This window comes from Lynx rufus, unplaced genomic scaffold (assembly GCF_022079265.1).
Source record: "Lynx rufus isolate CCGP_SWC_20201006 ecotype Redwood Valley unplaced genomic scaffold, mLynRuf1.p SCAF_5, whole genome shotgun sequence".
NCBI classification, from domain to species: Eukaryota; Metazoa; Chordata; class Mammalia; order Carnivora; family Felidae; genus Lynx; species Lynx rufus.
This window is the reverse complement of record NW_025814867.1, coordinates 33,875,464-33,897,751: the sequence shown is the minus strand read 5'-3', so window position 1 is coordinate 33,897,751 and position 22,288 is coordinate 33,875,464. Positions and strand designations below refer to the sequence as shown.

General features: G+C 41.3%; 1 protein-coding gene across 2 annotated transcripts in view; it reads right to left on the bottom strand.

Annotated features, from left to right (window-relative positions):
* ARMC8 (armadillo repeat containing 8) overlaps positions 1-22,288 on the bottom strand; it is a 108,114-nt gene that overhangs the window by 4,039 nt on the left and 81,787 nt on the right. For both annotated transcript variants that reach the window (XM_047099554.1, XM_047099555.1), the window contains 6 exons: positions 19,693-19,785; positions 16,473-16,622; positions 15,318-15,413; positions 9,013-9,108; positions 3,573-3,645; positions 2,143-2,236 (listed from right to left, as the gene is read on the bottom strand). In XM_047099554.1, the coding sequence (XP_046955510.1) occupies positions 2,143-2,236; positions 3,573-3,645; positions 9,013-9,108; positions 15,318-15,413; positions 16,473-16,622; positions 19,693-19,785 (602 nt within the window). The remainder of the gene's footprint in view (positions 1-2,142; positions 2,237-3,572; positions 3,646-9,012; positions 9,109-15,317; positions 15,414-16,472; positions 16,623-19,692; positions 19,786-22,288) is intronic.

Below are 22,288 nucleotides of genomic sequence, written 5' to 3'. Positions count from 1 at the left end.
TCTGCTCTGTGTGCTCTAGAGTCTGGCACAGCCATTCACTTGAGGAGCAATTAGCAAGTGCCTTTTCCCTCGAGTGGAACAGACGAGCAAGCTGACAGCCACGACAGTGTGGTATATCCTATGGGTGTTATGGGAGGTCCTGGCAGACGGGGTCCCCTGACAAAGCATAGGGTGCAGAACGGATCAGGCAAGACCTTTTGGAGGAGGGGACAACCTGATATGAGTTTTCAAGGATAAATGGCCACTGTTGGGGCATTCTCTTCCCTTGCTTTCAGGATACCTTCTGTGCCTGGGTCTCTGTCTGCCTCACTGGTTGTTCCTTCATTTCCTTTGCTGGATCTTTTTCTTTTCCCCTAACTATTCGAGGGCCCCACAGCATGGTTCTTATAGCCCTCCTACTGCCTTCCTCTCTCTTAGTCTCCTTAGGTGACTTCATCCAGCTTCAGTGCTTTATATACCATCCTAGTTTTTATCCTCAGCCCCATTACCTACCTATGTATTATTAGATAATCCACCACTATCTAGCTGCATCCAAAGTCTGGCATGTCCAAACAAGAATCCTCAATTCTCCCTACCCCAACCCAAATTTCTCTTGTATTCCTCATTATCTTGGTAAATGGCAACGTCCTATTCTGTTGTTCAGGCTAAAACTCTAGGCATTTTCCTTTCCTCTCTTTAACAATCTTACATTAAATCCATGAGCAAATCCTGTTGTCTCTATTTTTAGATTAAATCCTGAATCTGACCACTTCTCAATACTTCTACCACTGCCACCCTCATCTCATCTCTTACCTACATGACAATAGCCTTGAACTGTTCTCCCTTCCCTGCTTGCCCAGGTGATTCTCTACGCAGCCACCAGAGTGATCTTGCACAAATTCAAGTCAGGTAAGGTCTCTTCTGCTCAAAATTCTCCAATGACTTTCTATCAAACTCTGATCAAAATCCAAAGTCCCTACTATGGCCTATAAGGCTTTTTGCTTGCTCCCTGCTGCCTCCCAGAGTCCACTTATTACCAGTCCAGCCCTCATTTATTTATCTGCAGTCCCACTGGTCTCCCTGTTGTTTCTTGAACATGTCAACCTCATTCCTGCCTCACAGCCTTGCACTCACTGTCCCCTCCGTTAGAATACTATGCTTCTGAACATCTGCCTGGCAGACTATTTCATCCAGATCTTTGATCAAATGTCACATCCTCAGAGAGGACTTTACTGGCCCATCTATAGGAAAATAAACTTTTTTATACTTCATTCCTTCACCTTGCTGTTTTTCTCATAGTACCTCTCACTACCTGCTATCATATTACATATTCATTTGTTTGTGGTGTCTTCTGTACTAGAATGTTAAGTTCCACAAAGGCAAGGACTTCATCGATTTTATTCACCATTATTATCTCCAAGGCCTAAAACAGTACCCAGTAGAGGTTACTATTGAAAAAAATTCTCTGCCAAAGGAATGGGGAATTAGGCGGAGAGTGGACTGGGTAGCAAATCGGATGGAACAGAATGTGTAGATGCATGAAGATGTGATACTGTGACAGGGAAGGTGTGGCTGGAGTACAGGGCAGGGGGAGCACAGAGAATGAGAAAGGCAGAGTTAGGCCATGGAGCACTTGTGAGCCACGTCCAAGAGTGTGGAGAATGAACATGAGCGGCAGAGTGTATACAGCTAGGGAGAACATTTGCGGCTATTTTGACGTTACACAGATCTCTGATTATGATTCTTGCTTCTCTGAGTATATTGCGAGGACAGCAAACCCTCAGTGGACACTGCTGTATTCCCAGCAGCCAGGCCAGGCTGACACAAGGCAGGTGCTCAATGAGGTTTTGAGGTAATGGATGTTTTTATTACTGGCCTTCCTTTCTATTTTAATGTCAAGAGAATGATTTCTGGATCCTCTCCAGATATCCACTAAGATGGCCCAGGCTCATGTTAACTCTCAATAAGATGAGAATCTTTAAAAAATTTGCTGATTATTAGTTTATCTTACTCAAAATTCCTACAGTGGCTCACAGTTAATGAAGGGAATTCAAGAATCTAAAAGATTTTAAGTTTGGCCATGTGAATTACTAAGCAAGCCAGACCCTTTCATAAAAGAATCCAACATACCCCAAAGCAAGGCCCTTTTATTTTGATACTCACTTGTCACAAAGGTTTGAATCTGGTGACTGACTCAGTTTGTGTAGAATATCTACGATGCCCATGTCTCGTAATTTATCCTGGCGTTCTTGTGAACCTAAGAGATTAAAGCTAACAGGTTACTGGGAACACAACCCAGGCATCTGCTTTCCTTGATGTACAATCAACAATCTAGAGCCTTACCAGGGTCCTTTACTCCCCATCCTTCCATACCCCTGATCCCCAGTGAAGTTGGATCCCTCATGCTTGGATGCTCAAAAACTGGTCTCCCTGCTCCTTGACCCTCCTTCCTGTGTCCATCCTGGATTCTGCTGATCGAGTAATGTCTCCAAGGACTATAGCATCAAGGTCAGATTCTTCAGCCTGGCACAAGGCCCTCTGCCATCGGGCCCCATCTTCGTCTCTTTCTGGACATGTAAAGCCAGGCTCTTCCTAGTTCAAACAGGTCTTGTTTTCCCCCTTCTAATCTCTTTCACCCTGCTCTAACCTCCCAACACTTCCTGCAGTCTCCTGGTTAGCATGTGGCAGTTCCAACTTCGTACTGCACTGTCCTCCCTTTCAACTAGACTAGGACCTCCTTGAGGGCAGTTTTGTTTCCCTGGTGCTTGGTGTCTAGGCCTACATGTTGAATTCAATTTCTCTTCCTTCCACTTTGTTCTAGACATGGCTGCTGAGTAGAATACTCCTCCTGGAGTCTTTCCTCCCCATCAAGAGCCTGCAGTGACTCACTCATTCACTGACCTCCTCTATACCCAGTGAAGCAGAATCTCTTGGTGTATAGCCCAGAAATCTGCGTTTTAAAAAGTTCCCCAGGTGATTCTTAAGCAGCCAACAGCATTGAGACTCACTGTTCTTCCACATCTGTCTGCCACCTTGGCTGGACACTGGAATCACCTGGAGAATTAAAATACTTATGCCTATCATCTGCCCCCCCACCCCCCATTAAATTGGTCTGGTGCAAAAATCCTCAGGTGACTCTAATATGCAGTCAAGGTGGAGAACCTCCAATCCACAGAGGCCACTTTCCAGACTGGCTGCTTCAGCACTCGTGTATTTCTCCTTTCTCACCAATGCACCCACTTCTCCATTAAGCTTATCTGCCTGGGGTCCTTATATGTGCCTCCTCTGCACACAATCAAAGACCCATCTGCCCACCTCTCATCTTCTTCAAGTACCTCCCACCAACCTCCTCCTCAGCCTTCTCAAGGGCTCCTCCACCCCCATTCTCTGTAATCCGCTACAGCGTTGACTCCAAGGTAGGGGCTCAGTGTTAGCTGTCCAGCTGACTCAGGCTAGTCCCATTGATTCTCATGCCAAGGTGACTCCGCTGGGTACTTGGAACCCACTGAATGAGGCCTGCACCTAGGATCTCAGGGGCACCTGCTGCTTTCCCTCCCGTAATTTTCTTCAGAACAAATCTCACAATCTCTTACCTTCCTCTTCATTCCATATGAGGTTTGATATACAAAACATAGCGGCAAGCTGCAGTTTGACATGTGAATGACCCTATTTGATGCAGAAAAAGAAAAAAACAATATGGAGGTAATCTTACTCGATGTACTTTTTTGTAACATACCACAGGCAATTCCAATAGGCTAAAAGTGTGAATTTGGGCTCTCAAACTCCAGTGGGTGAATGGGTTGGGCTTAAGACAACAGAGAATGGTAGGAAATCTGATAAACTGGGGAGTGAAGACTTGCCAAGAGACATTCACATTCAGATTTTAGAAACCCTCTGGTAAGGCAAACAAAACACCTCCAGGGCTCTATGGGTAGTTTACAATTTATCACTCTCTCTGTTTTTATCTACACTAGGAAACTTTCAGGTCTCCAGTGGTCAATAAATTGGATGAATGTGCCTTTTGTATTTGGCTACTGATGATCTAATTCAAATTACTTTTTTTTGTTTTAAAGTTTATTTTTGAGAGAGAAAGAGAGCATGAGCAGGGGAGGAGCAGAGAGAGAGGGAGGGAGAGAGAATCCCAAGTAGGCTCCACACTATCAGTGTGGAGCCGGATGTGGGGCATGAACCTACCAACTGTGAGATCATGGCCTGAGCCAAAATAAAGAGTTGGACACTCAGCCACCTAAGCCACCCAGGTGCCCCAAATACTCTTATTCCTAAGAGTACTACTCTTACTCTTAAAAGTAAATTACTCTTATTTGTGGGGTGATGTCCCCCAATACTTGATTGAGTCTTTACTTGCTTTATCTAATGTTTCTACTATTAAGGAGCTTCCTCATCTTCTGAAACACAATTCTTATTTTTCTTTATGTACTCAAAGTATAACCACTTTTGTTAAAGTTGGATCATTTACCCATATAGACTGCTTTCTCCTACATGACAGAGGACCCAATAGTAAAACAATCATTACAGATGATTTTCCTATTGATCAATTAAGAAAAAAGTCCCCAGTACATTTAAATAAAATGCATATCTGGAAAATACCAGTGGCATAATATACTCAACAGTTTTTGAAGGCAGAGAGATTTATCTCATCATGTAGGACTGTATCTCAACAACGCACAGACAGGAAGTGGACGTGGCTTTCTTCACTACAATTCTATGGCTGGTTATTCTTTTCCCTTTTTACCTGTCCAGACTTTTAAATTGTACTCTCTCTCTCTCTCTTTTTTTTAATGTTTGTTTTTGAGAAAGAGAGACAGATCATGAATGGGGGAGGGGCAGAGAGAGAGAGGAAGACACAGAACCTGAAGCAGGCTCCAGTCTCTGAGCTGTCAGAACACAGCCCAGCACAGAGCTCGAACTCACAAATTGTAAGATCATGATTTGAACTGAAGTCTGACACTTAACTGACTAAGCCACCCAGGCACCCCATACCTGCCAAGACTTTTAAAGAGATACCCAGTTCAGGTTCCACAAAGACAAAACATAATAAAACTTATCATCTGCTCCCACCTGAATGGGTATTTGTTGAATAAATGAAATGATATACTGTACAAAAATACATGTTTACGATGTATAAGTTCATTCATTCTATACATATTTCTTGAGGAAACAAATTGTGATGGAGGAAACTACAGGGTGAAGGGGTGGGAATCTAATTTAGGTGGAGAGCACAGAAGAGATCTCTTTGAAGGAGGCAAGATTTTTGTTTTAAATGTTTATTTTGAGAGGAGAAAGCACAGGTGCGTGTTGAGTGGAGGAGGGGCAGAGAAAGGGGGAGAGAGAATCCCAAGTAGGCTCTGAGCTGGGCTCAGTCCCATGAATTGTGAGATCATGACCCGAGCGGAAATCAAGAGTCCAATGCTCAGCTGACTGAGCCACCCAGGCACCCTACAGGAGGCAACGTTTAAGCAGAGACTTAAGGGATAGAAAGGTACAAGTTGTGCCAAGAGCAAGGGCCTAGGGGCACCAAGAGGAAGGAAAAGTTCCTGAAAAGGTCTGAGGTAAGAAGGAGCTACCAAGCTTGTGCATACTGAGAAGGCAAAGCGGGGCAACTTTCAGAGAAGTGGGCGTGGCTAAATTGTGGGCCCTTGTAGGCCAGAGAAAGGACTTCAGATTTCACTCTGAGTTGGGAGGAAGCTCCCGAAGGATTTAAGCAGTGGATGGTGAAGATCTGACCTGGGCTGAAGGGACTGGAGGAGTGACCGTGCAGAGGTGTCCAGGAGGCTAGTATAGTCAATCAGGCGTGAGATGCTATGGCTTGGTCCAGAGTGAGGGCAGTGGTGATAGAAAGAAGCAAAAAGAATCCAATTTTGCTTTGGGGGAACGACTGACAGGACCTGCTGAAAAACTGGATTAATGAGGTGAAAGAGCTCGAGAAATCAAGACTGGCTCCCAGGTTTGAGCAGGGCAGAGGTACTATACTGAGATGGGAAAGATCAGGAGAGAGGAAACTTAGGTTTAGGGGAGATATTTAAGAATTCATTTCTAGCGCATCTGGGTGGCTCAGTTGGTTGGGCATCAGACTTAGCTCAGGTCATGATCTCATGGTTTGTGGGTTCGAGCCCCATGTCGGGCCAGTCTGTGCTGATAGCTCAGAGCATGGAGCCTGCTTCAAATTCTGTGTCTCCCTCTCTCTGCCCCTCCCTTGCTCACGCTCTCTAAAATAAGAGTATTAAAAAAAAAAAAACCCAATTTTTATTTTTTTAATGTTTATTTTTTGAGAGAGAGAGAGAGAGAGAGAGAGAGAGAGACAGACAGTGTGAGTGGGGGAGGGGCAGAGAGAGAGGGACACAGAATCTGAAGCAGGCTCCAGGCTCTGAGCTGTCAGTACAGAGCCAGACACAGGGCTCGAACCCACAAACTGTGAGATAATGACCTGAGTCAATGTTGAATGCTTAATCGACCAAGTCACCCAGGTGCCCCAAGAATTCATCTTTAAACATCACCTTCAGGAAGCATCAGACAGGCACATGGAGATGTAGAATAGGCAGGATATATGAGTCCAGAGTTCAGAAAACAAGTCTGGAGGTATATCCTCCATGTGACCCTCCTCTACGCCCTGCCCACATTAAGAAAAGAACAAGGGGCGCCTGGGTGGCGCAGTCGGTTAAGCGTCCGACTTCAGCCAGGTCACGATCTCGCCGTCCGTGAGTTCGAGCCCCGCGTCAGGCTCTGGGCTGATGGCTCAGAGCCTGGAGCCTGTTTCCGATTCTGTATCTCCCTCTCTCTCTGCCCCTCCCCCGTTCATGCTCTGTCTCTCTCTGTCCCAAAAATAAATAAAAATGTAAAAAAAAAAAAAAAAAAAAAAAAAAGAAAAGAACAAGCGTTTGCAGAGCTGCAGGCACCATCAGGAAAGCTTGTTGTCATAGCTTTTGAAGGCCAGTAACCATTACTTTGTTTGTATTTTATATTGTTGGATACTATGGAAAATGTAAATACTATAAATGCCTATTCCATTTATCAAGACTACTAGACCAGAGCCCAGAAACCAAAAAAAGCATATAGAGGATGGTAAAAGCCATGGGAGTGGATGAGATCCCCCTAAACCAGGGGTTTTCAACCACAGCTATACATAAGAATCACCTGGGGAACTTTCAAAAACCCTGATGCCCAAGCCACAACCCAGACCTAATAAATCAGAAGCTTGAAAGGAAAGGGACAAGGCTACAATCTTTGAAAGCTCCCTAGGAAATGCCACTGTGTCATAGTGTAAAAAAGACCACAGGTCTCAGGAGAGCATGTAGGAGAGAAAAGAAGAGTCCAGGGCTAAGCAAGGAGGGATACTGTCATGGAAAACATAAGAAAAGAATGTTTCCAAGAGGAAATGTCAGCTGTGTTGAAGGCTGCTGTACGTGAGGTGAGATTAGGAGAGAAAACTTTGGATTTGGCATCATGGAGGTCATTGGTAACCTTAAGCAGAGCAGTTTTAGTTGAGTGATGAAGTAAAGGCCATATGAAGTAGTTAGAGTGAATTTTAGAGGTGAAGAAGGAGTTAGCGTGTATAGAAGATACTTTTACAAAGCCTGGCTATGAACAGGTATACCTCGGTGGATATGGGAAATCAAGAAAAACTTTGAAAAGATTAGAGATACTATGTGGATCTGGTATTGGAAAGATAAGGGAATTCCTGGTTGAAGCATTACTGCTTCATTCAACAAATATTTACTGAGCACATACTAAAGGCCAGGCATCGTCCAAGGTGATAGATATGAAAATGTACAAAAAACTGACCTAGTTCTTGCCTTCATGGAGCTTAGGAGGGACACAAACACTTTATGTATCACTGTAATTCAGCTAAGTGCTCTGAAGGTAACAAAGTATAACCCACATGGATAAGAGCCCACAAGATGTGTCAGTTGAGCTCAGATCTGAGAGGTTAAAAGGCACACCAAAGAGTGTGAAGAAAAAGTGTTCCAGGCAGAGCAGAGCCAGCATGTGCAAACGTCCCAAGGTAGGAAGGAAAATGCATGGCCTTTTTAAGGAACAGAAGGAGGTCAGTGTAATGAACAAAGCAAAGAGGGAAATGAGAGGAGTTGGGGACACGGATGAATCGGATCATGCAGGACTTCACAGGCCATCACAAGGTGGGTATGGATGTTATTCAAGGTGTTAACAGGGAGCCACTAAGGGATTCTGGCCTCTATTCTCATAATAGAACAGAAGGTGAAGTCATCACTATGAGTGATGAGGGAGAGAAAAGGTGAGGTTTAAAGAACAAGAAGGTAAGAACCCATTTTGCATGAGAGGTGTCAGCTTGCTGGAGAATCACAGAGGGGTAAGTAGACACTGCTGAGTACCCATGGTGGGGGTGGGGGTGGGGGTGGGTTGGTTGTAAACTGTGAAATTAACATGAAACCAATCAGCCTGGTTCTATGCCTTTCTCTGCAGCTGTGGACTCTGACAGGCAGGCAAAGAGAAGACAGGTTCACCCACAGTTAGGGTTTTGTTAGGAGACACTGACAGAATGAAAAGACTGTCAGATTTTGGCAATGGGCAGTTTCTGCTGATGACAAGATCCACGGGATGGCTGTGGCAATAGGTGACCGACGTGTTTGGAAGTAGGTAGCAGATTGTGTTTGCAAGCAAACGGGTCAAAGAACAAGTGCCACGGGTGCTGGAGGCTTAAGAGCTCACACACATTAGACAGAAGCCTTGAGAGTTAAGACGGGTTTCGGGGCACTGAAGGAAATCCAAGAGCCCAAGTCTTCACTGAATAAGGAGGCAATCAGGAGACAACGAGGGTGGGGAATGGGGTGATGGATGGGTGGTAATACTGCCAAACAGCACAAGCTTCAAGGCCTTCCAGTCTCTTTTTCTTCAGGATGAAAGAGAGCTCCTTAAATCTGTTACAGAGTAGTCTCTTCTTTTTTTTAATCTCTGCACCATTTGTTTTGCACTAACAATGCTATAGTCCCTGCCTTCTGATGAAGCTACCGTGGAGCAGTGAAAGGGACAAAGGCCTACCATGTAATACTTGATTTTCTGCAGGATGTCATCATTGGTCATAATGAGTTCTTTTGCTGTAGTCCCATCTGCTATGTTGGCTAGGATGCACAGTGTCTGGAAAAGAACAAAGGGCTGGTGATCAGGAAAGCTCTGTAGTCCCAGAGGCAAGCTCTCAAGAGCCCAGGCAATTTCCCACCTGAAGTACACAGACGCTCACAGGTCCCACTCTGATCTCTTCTCTCCTGACACCATCGCCAATGAAGTAACCACACCTAAGGAAAGTCTACCTTAGGCAAAAGAGAACCCAAATATCTCATTAGTTTCTTTTGGGGCATAAGCCATCACTGGACAAAGGCAGCCATGTCTTATAGTTCATGCTCTCATATAAAACTGTTATCATTTTCTTGAAAATTTCATTCCTAAAACAAACTCTTATTGCTAACCCAATGAGGTTTCTTCAAAAAAGTGGTCTCTTTGGTGGGAGCGTCACAGGTGTTGCAACCTCCCTCCTGCCCGCACGCTCCAAGTGCTACCTGCTCCCAAGCTCCAAGCTACCTCACCTTCTGGGTGAGGGCCTGGATCCTGTCCACTAGACACATGCATTTAGGATCTCTTGACTTTTAAAAACCTGGCTAGAGGAACAGAAAGGTAAGGAAAATGTGTGAAGGAGCTTAGTCCAGGTTGGCCTAATGAGACTGGAGGGAGCCTGTGCCAGCTGGCAGGTCAGGGTAACCTGAGGATAATCACCACAATGGCAGTGGAGGAAGGGACTTTCTGTCAGCTGCTAGGAGTCTCACAGCCAGACCAGCAGGAGGCAAGGGTTAGGCAAAGGTGAGAGAACTGTGGAAAGGATACTGAGCCAGTCAGTGTCAGTATCTGCAATTCAACAAACACTTACTGAGCACCTACAATGTGCGCGCACTCTGCAGGGCATCAGGTAAGACAGGAGTAACACACACTACCTGACTTTGAAGCCACCGCACAATTACATCTCACTGTGATGTGACAGAGGAAAAATGGAACCGAGAAAGCATGACGTGCACTTGCTTGATACTTCAATGGTCAGGGAAGGCTTCATGGAGGAAGTGACAGTGAGTCCTGGAGCACAGCGAAGAACCACTCAAACAAAGTGATGAGAAGTGCGAATAGGGTCTAAATTCAAATACTTTTCTCCAACTCTAACCTTTCTTCTGGCAGACTTAAGCTAATTAAGCTTGAAGATTACAGCTAATTGAGGAGACTGTTTTCTTACTATGGCCTAAAGCCTCAGCTATAAAGAGTGTGTGATCTTATTCTTCTTAGATTAGGGAGTGAGTCCTGAGGTTTGAAAAAAAAAAAAGGAAAAAAAAGTTTGCCTCTGGGATACAAGACACATAGAAAATGCAATTTATAATTCAAGGCTTGAGCAGGCACCGAGGTCTATTCCAGGGCACGAAAGCCATGATTGAGAGTATGTTGATATGCTCCAGAAGTATGTGAGATGCTCTGAGGAGGATGTCAGATTTCAAAGTGAGCTGGAACATGTGAGCCTGTCAACAATCTTGGCAAGCACAATACCCTTGAATTTCTTAGGACTAAGGGGACGGGAAGGGGATAAATAGGTTTGGACTCTTAACCATGGATCACAATTTAAAAGGCTTCATGACCTAGGTATTTCCAGGAAGAGGAGGGAATGACAAACACCTTTAGCCTTATCTAGGCAACAACTACCTACCCCTCTCTTACCCACTAAGACAAATATAAGGGGGATTTCACGAAATATTTCTCAGAATAGACTAGTTCAGCAAGATAGGCAAGTGATTCCCCTTCTTGGAGTGCACGAATACACCCATGCATGCTCAGGCTTGGACAGCATGGCAGAGTGAGCTACAGGTCTGTTTTGAAGCCCACACAACCCCCACTGTAACAGTCTTAAAAGGATCAATTAGTTCTTGGGCCCAACAATTTAACCTGGAAGCTAGGGAGCAGAGAGGAAAGCTACACAGATGTCCATGTGCACATGGCACACACACATACTCGTGTGAACAACGGGAGATTAATGATATGGAGCAGGGACTGGCAAATTATAGCCTGCCGGCCAAATCCAACCCACTCCCTCTTTGGCCAATAGAATGTTCTTGGAAAATAACCATGTCTACTTGCTTACATATTGTCTATAGCTGCTTTCAGGCTAGAACAGCACAGCTGACTGGATGACCTGCAAAACTTAAGGTATCTACCCTGACCTTTGTAGAAAAAGTTTGCCAAAAAAAAAAAAAAAAAAAAAAAAAAGTTTGCCAACCCCTGAAATAGAGAAAATAGAGGGGAAAAAAAATCAATGAAATCAAAAGCTTCTTCTCTGAAAAGATCAATTAAGTTGATAAACCTCTAGCCAGACTGAACAGGAACAAAGGAATCACCAACTAAAAGAACAAAAGGGGAGACAAAATGCAAAGAATACTACAGACTTTAAAAAGATAAGAGAATATTATGAAATACTTTATGTTAATAAATTTGAAAAAGATGAAACGGACAAATTCTTGAAGGACGCAAAATACCAAAGCTCACTCAAGAAGAAATAGGTAACATGACTATTCCTCCTTCTGTAAAAGAAATAGAATTTAGCTAAACACGTTTCCACAAAAGAAATACAATGTTCCAGATGGCTTCACTGGTATATTCCACCAAAATTTAAGAAAGAAAGAATACCAATTCGTCACAAATTCCTTACAAAAACTGAGGAGGGAATGCCTTCACCTCATTCCCTGAGGCAAGCATTCCCCAATAATCAAATATCAATATTAACATCAGATAAAGACATCACAAGCTATACAGCATTATCTCTCGTGAATATAGATGTGAAGCATTTCTTACCAAATTTCAGTAAATTGAATCCAACAAAATATGTCAAGAATAAGACATAGTGACATTTTAATATGGTGTACCTCTCCATTTATTTAGGTATTTAATTTTTTTCATTATCAGTGTTTTGAAGTTTTCAGCATAGAGATCCTGCACATATTTGGTGAGATTTATACATAAGTATATCATGGTTTCTGAGCTACTATAAATGGTACTGTTTTTAGAATTTCAAATTCTACTTGTTCACACCACTATATTAAAAATACAATAGCTTTTTGTAATCATCAAGGCAGTATGGTACTGGTACAAGAACAGACACTCAGATCAATGTAATAGAATAGAGAACCCAGAAATGGACCCACAAACGTATGGGCAACTAATCTTTGACAAAGCAGGAAAGACTATCGAATGGAATAAAGACAGTCTCTTCAGCAAGTGGTGCTGGGAAAACTGGACAGCAACATACAGGAGAATGAACCTGGACCACTTCCTTACACCATACACAAAAATAAACTCAAAGTGGATGAAAGACCTCAATGTAAGACAGGAAGCCATCAAAATCCTCCAGGAGAAAGCAGGCAAAAACCTCTTTCATCTTGCCCGCAGCAATTTCTTGCTCAACACATCTCCGGAGGCAAGGGAAACAAAAGCAAAAATGAACTACTGGGACCTCATCAAAATAAAAAGCTTCTGCACAGCGAAGCAAACAATCAGCAAAACTAAAAGGCAACCAACAGAATGGGAGAAGATATTTGCAAATGACATATCAGATAAAGGGTTAGTATCCAAAATCTACAAAGAACTTATCAAACTCAACACCCAAAAAACAAATAATCCAGTGAAGATATGGGCAAAAGACATGAATAGACACTTCTCCAAAGAAGACATCCAGATGGCCAACAGACACATGAAAAGATGCTCAACGTCACTCATCATCAGGGAAATACAAGTCAAAACCACAATGAGATACCACCTCACACCTGTCAGAATGGCTAACATTAACAACTCAGGCAACAAAAGATGTTGGCGAGGATGCAGAGAAAGAGGATCTCTTTTGCACTGTTGGTGGGAATGCAAGCTGGTGCAGTCACTCTGAAAAACAGTACGGAGGTTCCTCAAAAAACTAAAAATAGAACTACACATGCACCCCCATGCTTATAGCAGCACTATCAACAATAGTCAAATTATGGAAAGAGCCCAAATGTCCATCGATGGATGAATGGATAAAGAAGATGTGGTATGTGTATACACACACACACACACACACTGGAGTATTACTCGGCAATCAAAAAGAATGAAATTTTGCCATTTGCAACTACGTGGATAGAACTGGAGGGTATTATGCTAAGCAAAATTAGTCAGAGAAAGACAAATATCATATGACTTTACTCATATGAAGACTTTAAGAGACAAAACAGATGAATATAAGGGAAGGTAAACAAAAATAATATAAAAACAGGGAGGGGGACAAAACAAAAGAGACTCATAAATATGGAGAACAAACTGAGGGTTGTTGGAGGGGTTGTGGGAGGGGGGATGGGCTAAATGGGTAAGGGGCATTAAGGAATCTACTCCCGAAATCATTGTTTCACTATATGCTAACTAATTTGGATGTAACTTTTAAAAAGTAAAAAAATAAAATTAAAAAAAATACAATAGTTTTCTCTATCTCGTAGCCTTGGCTAATTCATTGATTAGTTCTAACTTTTTTTGATGAGTCCATGGCATTTTCTATCAAGGCATTCATGTTGTCTGGGAATAGTTTTATTTCTTCCTTTCCAATCTACATGCCTTTTATTTCTTTTTCTTGCCTTATTGCACTTGGTAGCAACTCCAGAGGCTGCTGAATAAGACTGGGAAGAATGGACATACTTGTCTTGCTCCCAATAGAAGGACAGTGATAGATATGTTCACTACTTGTCTTGCTCCCAATAGAAGGACAGTGATAGATATGCTCACTATCTTGATTGTGGTGACCACTTCATGGTATATACCTATGTCAACATATCACAGTATACACTTCAAATATATGTAGCTTATTGGATGTCAATATACCTCAAGAAAGAAAAAGACATTATCAGATAATGTCAGAGAAGAATTAAACTTCCAGCTAACAACCAGATAGTTTAAGCCTCCCATCATCACCTACCCACTCCCAGACCATCACCAAGATGTATATGAAGAGTATAATTTGAGTCCTGACAGAACACATTACTGTTATTGGTCTTTTTTTTTTTTTTGGCCCTCATCCAAATCTTGCCTCAACTTTTTGCCTTGCTACACTTTTCAAGTTAAAGGAAATCTATCTAGGTGAGGCATTTTTATAGACAAAATGGACACCTATGCTCTTCAGGTAGAATATTTTGAACAATGCATCTTCTTCATTGTTGTGTTCAAAAGATCACATTCAACCTAATTTCAGTGATGCCTATGAGATTAGTTTTTCTGTGTTAAATTTTTATCAATGAACAAAGTTGTTTATTATTGAATTTTAAGAGAAATCAGCTACCATGTCCATCTTAAAATCACTTTGTCAAATATTTTTGCCTTTTTTGCTCACAAATTCAATCACAGCCCCCACATTCTACCACTCTTACTTCCTGGATTGTTCTGAAGCCTGAGGAATTACTCTCACTCAGGAACACAGAGAATGCGGAGCATGGGCCCTGCACTTAGACTCTAGGTTCAACTCTCCACTGATGACCTTGGGCAGGTTTCCTCCACGCATGAAAGTGTACAGCTCAATGAATTTTGAAAGTGAACACACCATTTAGCCAACATCTATGTCGGAGAGTTGAACATTACCATTGCCTCAGATCTTGTATTAGAAATTTAAGTTTGTAGGTGACCTTTCTTTTTATGACAAAACATACACTATGTTAAAGATCCTATAATAAATCCCAGGAAATACAGAAAAGTAATTCCCAAACTGTCCCCTGATGAATGCAGGGTCTCTGTATTTTTATGCCTACCCTAAACCTGCTGTACTGAAACAAAACAGAAAGTAGAAGTATGGGATAGGAATAAAGAACAGGGATGTATTAGAGTTAAAAAAATGAAAAATGACTCCACCATAAGGGATTATTTTATCAGGGTGTTACAGGAGTTTCAGTTCAGTGCATGGTGGATATAGAAAGCTGGAAATGATGAGTCCTGGAGAGTGGATTCACTCTGGTATGATCAAAGGTGATATCCCTATATATACAGGGACAGTGTGCACAGTGCATGACACAGAGGGTGAAACTACAGACTCTGGTAATGTTTTCTTCTATTCTGGGAGGAAGAATTCTTGAAAACAGTTTCAGGGGTGATGGAGGATCTTTCTTCTCAAATCTTTCTGGTCTCTACAGCACCTCTGATCTCAGCAACCTATCTTTCGCAGATCTGAATATTCAGGAGACTCCTAATGAGGATCCTTCTTGATATTCACACGTGGAAGATTTTCCTCAGGGGAAAATAAAAGGGGGTGGGGGGACACATACCTGCTCTTTGACCTCAATGTTATGCTCTCCTTCCAGAATAAGGGTGACGGCTTGCATAATTTGCTTCCCATGTGTACTCATTATTTTATCTATATGCTGCAAAATAATGGAAAACCCATTATTATTATCTGGGGAACAGAGAAAAACACCATAGAAAAGAACAGAAAGCTTCTCAAAGTTAAACAATATAATACATAACTGCTTGAAAGAGAACTGCATATAGAACTAGATACCAACGGATAGTGTTTATCATAGTATAAAACTGCATTTTGCCTTCTCTCTCTCTCCCTCTCTCTCTATATATGTGTACACATATACATATAGAGATATACATTAGGTACACACACATACATATATATTTTACATTTTTCTGGATGACTTGAAGATAAAGAGAACACAGACTTGGCCTGATAAAATACAGGACTGCAATCACTGGGGATCCTCAAGCCCAAAGATATTAAAGAAAAAGGAATTTTAAAAATGTATGGGGAAGGGGGAGAAGCCAGAGACATGGAAAATATGGCACAGATTTACTAACACCCTGGCGCACAAATGTACGAATAAGGCTCAGAAAACAAGTGAGGCACAAAGGAACCACCATGGTTCATCTACCTGAATGTCACTGACACTGTTGTTCATGGAACATTAGAGAACAAGGAGAGGGACCCCATGAGGCTCAGCCTCTCCTGCTTTGACATATACCCACTGTTCCCCATGCTGACATCTTCAGAGGTCAATCCAGTAAATGTTGGCAGGGTGAGGAGCTATCTATGGAATAGCACTGAGAAGGATTCTTTAAAGGGAAAGAAGCAGAGGCCCCAGAGGTAAGTGATTTAGGCAGATGAGAAAACCCACTCTGGCCAGCAAACCAAGTAAGAATAAAGTGACATAGCAAGGCCGGCTCACATCTAGCATGGAGTAAGGAAAGGGAGACAGGACAGGCAGTGGAGGAATGGAGGGTCAGGTGGCTATATGGTAAAGCAGCTCCCAGAACACCTATGCAAGTGATATTGATACTAACTTCAAACTTCTTTGGAAAGGGGCAGCATTTGAATCACTTCTGGGCAGATATCGATGGGAACAGTGAGGGTGGGCAACGTTTCGCACTGCATATGCAGGGGTAGTTCATCTGGAAACCTGGATGATTTTACTTACAGGCCGAGTAGAGAGGAGATTTCTAAGAAGTCCCAATGTCTTCATCAGCACATTCAAATCTGAATCTGATAATAACCGGAATAGCTGTTCAGTACTCAAGCTTCGTAAAATATCTGCTTTTATTTTTTGTTCAGCCTGAAATGCCATATTCTGAAAGGATTAAAGAAGTTTCAAGAATCATGCATAATTTGCTTTATTAAATTATATTTTAATAGTAACTCTGATAATTTTCTTTTTTTTTTAAATTTTTTTTCAACGTTTTTTATTTATTTTTGAGACAGAGAGAGACAGAGCATGAACAGGGGAGGGGCAGAGAGAGAGGGAGACACAGAATCAGAAACAGGCTCCAGGCTCCGAGCCATCAGCCCAGAGCCTGACGCGGGGCTCGAACTCACGGACCACGAGATCGTGACCTGGCTGAAGTCGGACGCTTAACCGACTGCGCCACCCAGGCGCCCCAAACTCTGATAATTTTCAAAGTAAAAATAAAAGCTGCAGAAATCCTTAAATTTAAGTCACATTATGTTTCTGAATCCTGTTAATCACCTATTAATTATATCAAGAGAAAGATAACTATAACTCCTATATACCCTCCTGCATAAGGAATATGACCACTTCCTGATATGGGCATTTGAGTGTCTTAAGATTTGTCAAATAAATACAAAATCTACTGTTAGTTTTAAAAAATTATTCAATTTACTTAGACTAAAAAAAGGAAAAAAAACCCAAACAAAAAACCAGTTCACCCATTTCTCCCACCACTGCCTCTGGCAACCACCAATCTATTATCTGTATCTATGAGCTTGATTACTTTTGTTTTTTTAATTTTTATTTTTTAAATTTATTTTTGAGAGAGAGAGTGCAAGTAGGGAAGGGGCAGAGAGAGGGGGACAGAGGATCTGAAGTGGGCTCTGCACTAACAGCTGAGAGAGCTTGATGTGAGGCTTAAACTCACGAACTGTGAGATCATGACCTGAGCCCAAGTCAGATTCTCAGCTGACTGAGCCACCCAGGCACCCCTGAGCTTGGTTACTTTCAAGAAATCTTTCTGGTTATCAAATTGCCTTCTGTGCACTTCAATAACAAAATTACTGCTAAGACTATACTGTGCCACCCATTTTGAAAATAACTAAAAAGGACTTCCATATTATGGGTTCAAGTTAGTAGTGGATTTTGTTAACTTTACCAGCCCTGAAACACCTAGTATATTCACAGTACTATGCTAGGGTTGATATGGCTGGGCTATATTATATAGGAAGCTCTTCAAGGGGTAGGAGGTGAATCCAAATTACTAGCAACTCCAGATGGCTGGTGTCTATTTTGCTCCTTTTTCTCCTTCCTGCACAAATTATGGCTTACCCCAGCTTAACCTGAAGCTATAAAAACATCTGAAGAAAATAAAAACACAGCCAATTCCAAATAACTCGTAAATCAACTTCTGGTACAAAAATCTCTTGTAAACTAAAGACATTATAATACGTGGTTATTGCCCTACAGGAACTTATTTTTAATTAAGGAGCTAAGACATGCGAAAGATGAAGTTACCTAATGACACAAGGTGGCATGGCAGAGTAAAAAGAGTACGGGGCTGTGTCACAAAGACCCAAGCCAGGGGCGCCTAGGTGGCTCAATCAGTTAAGCAACTGACTTCAGCTCAGGTCATGATTTCACGGTTCGTGAGTTGAGCCTTGCATCAGACTCTGTGCCGACAGCTCAGAGCCTGAAGCCTGCTTTGGAATCTGTGTCTCACTCTCTCTCTGACCCTCCCCTGCTCACACTCTGTTTCTCCAAAAAAAAAAAAAAAAAAAAAGGAAAGACTCAAGCCAAAGATGATTCCAGGATTTGATATTTGGTGGGCAGAGAAGAAAGCAGCAGCTGGTTATACGGTGACTAAGGAGAATAAGATAGTTAATATGGATGAGGAGTGGGATAAGTTCAATTTTCAACAACAAATTGTACCTGTCAGGGAGGCCACAAATGAAGTCTCACAGGCCATTTAAGTGATAGACCTGGGAAACAAGGGACAATTTTGTTTGGGTATATATATTTCAAAGTAACTTCTATTAGGGGGCGGTGAAACCATGAGAGTAGGTGAAGTCCCTGAAACTCAAGTGTAAAGGGAATTGGAACCTGGGTACTGAAACTGGGGAAACATTCCCTGAGAAGGAGGTTAAAAAGGTGGCTGGGAAGAAAGTGAGGTTTAAAAAAAAAAAAAACAAAGCTAACTCCTGGGAAAGAGTCTCAAGAAAGAGAAGTGCTAACAGCTGATGCAAAGTTTAAGAGAAAAATACCCGAAACTACTGGATTCGGTGTTTGCTTAGAAGATGATTATTTCTATCACAAAGTTTGTCTGAAAAAACAGCAGATACACATGGAACAGGAAGAAGAATATGAGTCTGAAACAGGTTCAAAACCTTTTGTCATCACTTATTACTTGTGACAACCTGGATGATTCATTTACCCTCCAAGTCCCAGTTTCCCAATTATAAAGTGGATATAAACCAATATAACTCAAAACAAGAATTAGAGATAAAACACAGTGCTTAGTGTCTGATGCATAGTAACTAAATTGTAACTACTATAATTATATTTGAAGAAATCCGTGTAGGATTTTCATTTTCAATTTCAACAAATTTTATTTTAGTAAATCTTAAGGAAAAATGGTTATTGACTTCATAATTACAAAGTTTTATAATTTAGATTATCACAAATTATTTACTAGAAGTTGTTAAGAAATTATTAAGCACTTATGCATTGTTCTGTTACACTGGGCAAGTTACTTAATCACTCTGTGCTTGAGTTTACTTGTCTGTGAAATATGAATACTCCTGGCTTATCTTATTTCAGAGTTGTTACAAAGAGCAAAGGAGACATGAAAGGGCTTTGTAAAGCAGGTAGCTTAAGGCAGGTATCAATATATTCATGATAAGGAAAATTGGCTTTCTCCATGTTTGATGTCCAGTTTCAACATGTATCCACTTTCCTTAATAATAAAATGGGAGAACTGTGGCACCCAGTGGACGTGCAACTTGCTTATATTCAAATCTGAAAGTTGACTACTCAGTCTTCCAGGTCCTCGGTCATTAGAAAACTGGGCCAAAATAACATTTTTTAAAAAGCAGATTGCAGACATTTCAAATTACACATTCTTTAGTTTTTACTTTGATAACAGCTCCATTCTCTTTGTAAATGATGACATATATAAAAGAACGAAACATACCATTAAAGCCCAAATTCCATTCACTCGCAAAGCGGGATTTTCACTTTGGGTTAATCCACAAAGTAGTTCCACAGCTCCGGATTCTAAAATTGGCTATGATTGGAAAGGAAAAATGCACAGTTTTAAAGTCAGGTTTGCGACTGAATGTATATATACCCTGGCACTCTATGGTTTCTTTCCTACTCTCACCCAACTCCAAGCGACTTTCACAAGGATACAAAAATTACCTTGAGAAGGGCAAGAACAGTTCTTCTCTTAATAATTCCAACACTAAAAATAGTCCCAGTCATTTCTCTTTTCTATGTAGTTCTGAAAGACTCCGGAGTTGTCTTAATTTCTGTACATTCCACACATGACCTTATGATTCCACTATCTAATTCCACATTCTCATGCTCACCGTCATTTGAGATGCTCACTCCCTGCCTGCTGCACACGTGTATCCCACGTGTTCTTCACCTGCTGGGACTATGACAACATGGTGGCTTAGACGGAACTTACATAACCAAACTCTTCTTTCCAGATTGTCAATGTTATTCCAAACATGCCGCAGAACCCATCTTTTAGAACTACTGTCAGGACTACCTATGAATGGTACGAACAAAACTGCCACATACTTTTATAATCATGCCACATTTTACATCTAACATAGCATACTTTATTACTTAGGATCCTTGGCTGAAAACAGGTTTAATAATTTCTCAAAAAAAAAATTCACACCTTAGAGGAAAGATCTACTGTCACCAAAGAATGCTTAAAAGGCTACCTTTCAAGTGGGTTCCAGAACTGTCTTAAGCAATTCAGACTTACACAGGGGAAAAAAAGGGCAGTGCTTTTCAAAAATTTTTGGAAAAGGGTACACATTCCTCCACTTGTACAAATTGGTTTTGTTCTTTTTGAAACCCTTTTTGAGTATGGTGGACACAAAATATTACATTGTTTCAGTTGTACAACAGTGATTCAACAAGTTTATATATACATCATGCTATGTGTACAGCCCATCACCATATGATGCTATTACAATACCTGTCACTCCTGAGACTTAACTCGTTCCACAACTAGAAGCCTGTGTCTCCCAATTCCCTTTCATCCATTTTGCCCATCTCCCCACCTCCTGTTTTGTTTGTTTTTTATTTGGAAGTAACTTCAAACTCATAAAGCGGCGAGAATAGTATAAGGTACTTCCACTTACTCTTTTCCCAGATTCAACAATTTTTAACATTTTGCTGTATTTGCTGTATCATTATCTCTCTCCTTCTGTATGCCCATATCCACATTTACCTTTTTCCGAACAATTTGAAAGTAGAGCATATACCCCTCATACTTCAATATGTATTTCCTAAGTACGAAGATGTTCTCTTAGATAACTACAGAGCAGTTACCAAATTCAGAGAAATTAACGTTAAAACAATACTTTTATCAAATCTATAGTCCGTGTGTCAATTTTGTCAACTAGCCTAATAAATGCTTTTATAGCATTTCCTTCCCTTGCAGTTCAGGGTCCAGTTTATTTTTAATATTAAAAAAATGGGGGCACCTGAGAGGCTCAGTCGTTAAGTGTTAACTCTTGATTTTGGCTCAGGTCATGACCTCACGGTTCCTAAGTTCGTGCCCTGTTTCACAGTGATAAGGGCGGGGCCTGAATGGGATTCCCTCGCTCCACCTTTCTCTGCCCCTCCCCCGCTTATGCACATGTGTATGCACGCTCCTTTTCTCAAAATAAACTTAAAAATTTTCTTTAATTAAAAAAAAAAAATCAATCACATTAATGATCCTATGCCTGAGCTCATCTACCTCACTTCTAACCAGACCCTGACTATATATTTGGAAGGTAGATCTGAGGCAACAGAAGAGCTGTTTGGGATGATAAATGGTATTGTACTGACTGCAATCAGATCATCATCACGCCAAGAACCCCAGGACCAGGGCAGAGAAAAACAGATGGAAACTATGGCATCCTGTCTAGACTTTCTCTTCCTTCAGATTAACTCCCAGTCTCTCCCCGTTTGTTCCAAGATTTCTGCTGGCTGAATAACTGTCTCTGAACCTCTACCTTGTTACTAAATGCCTTCCTAATTATAGTCAAAAGCCTACAGGTATTGCAATGCCAAAAAGAAACTCAACAAAAATGGAACTACTAAATAAAGGGTAGTGGCTAACCCTTGGCTCGCAACTGGGCAGACCAGAGATATTTTCACATAATAAAACTAACTTTATAAGGCTCCTTCCCTCCTTTATTAAAGCTTATTGTAGTTTTCCCTAGTCTAAAAACAATACATACACATGTAATTTGTAAAATGTACAAAAGGGAAAAAATATTCCCACTTGCAATCCCTCCCCAAACAACTACCGTTAACATTAAACATTAAAAAGATGATTTTCCAATGGCAGCAGTTATTTTCTTGAAACCATTTCCAATCCTGGTTTATAAAATTGAGTCTTCATTTATTCTTTAGTATATACAGTTTGAAAACAGTCTATTACTTTTGTAATTATTCCTTACATTTGCAGTTGTGGGCAGTTTAGGTTAACTGTAAGCTACAATATCTTTTAAATAAGCTTCATATGCCAGACAGAAAAGGGAGAATAGGAAATTAAA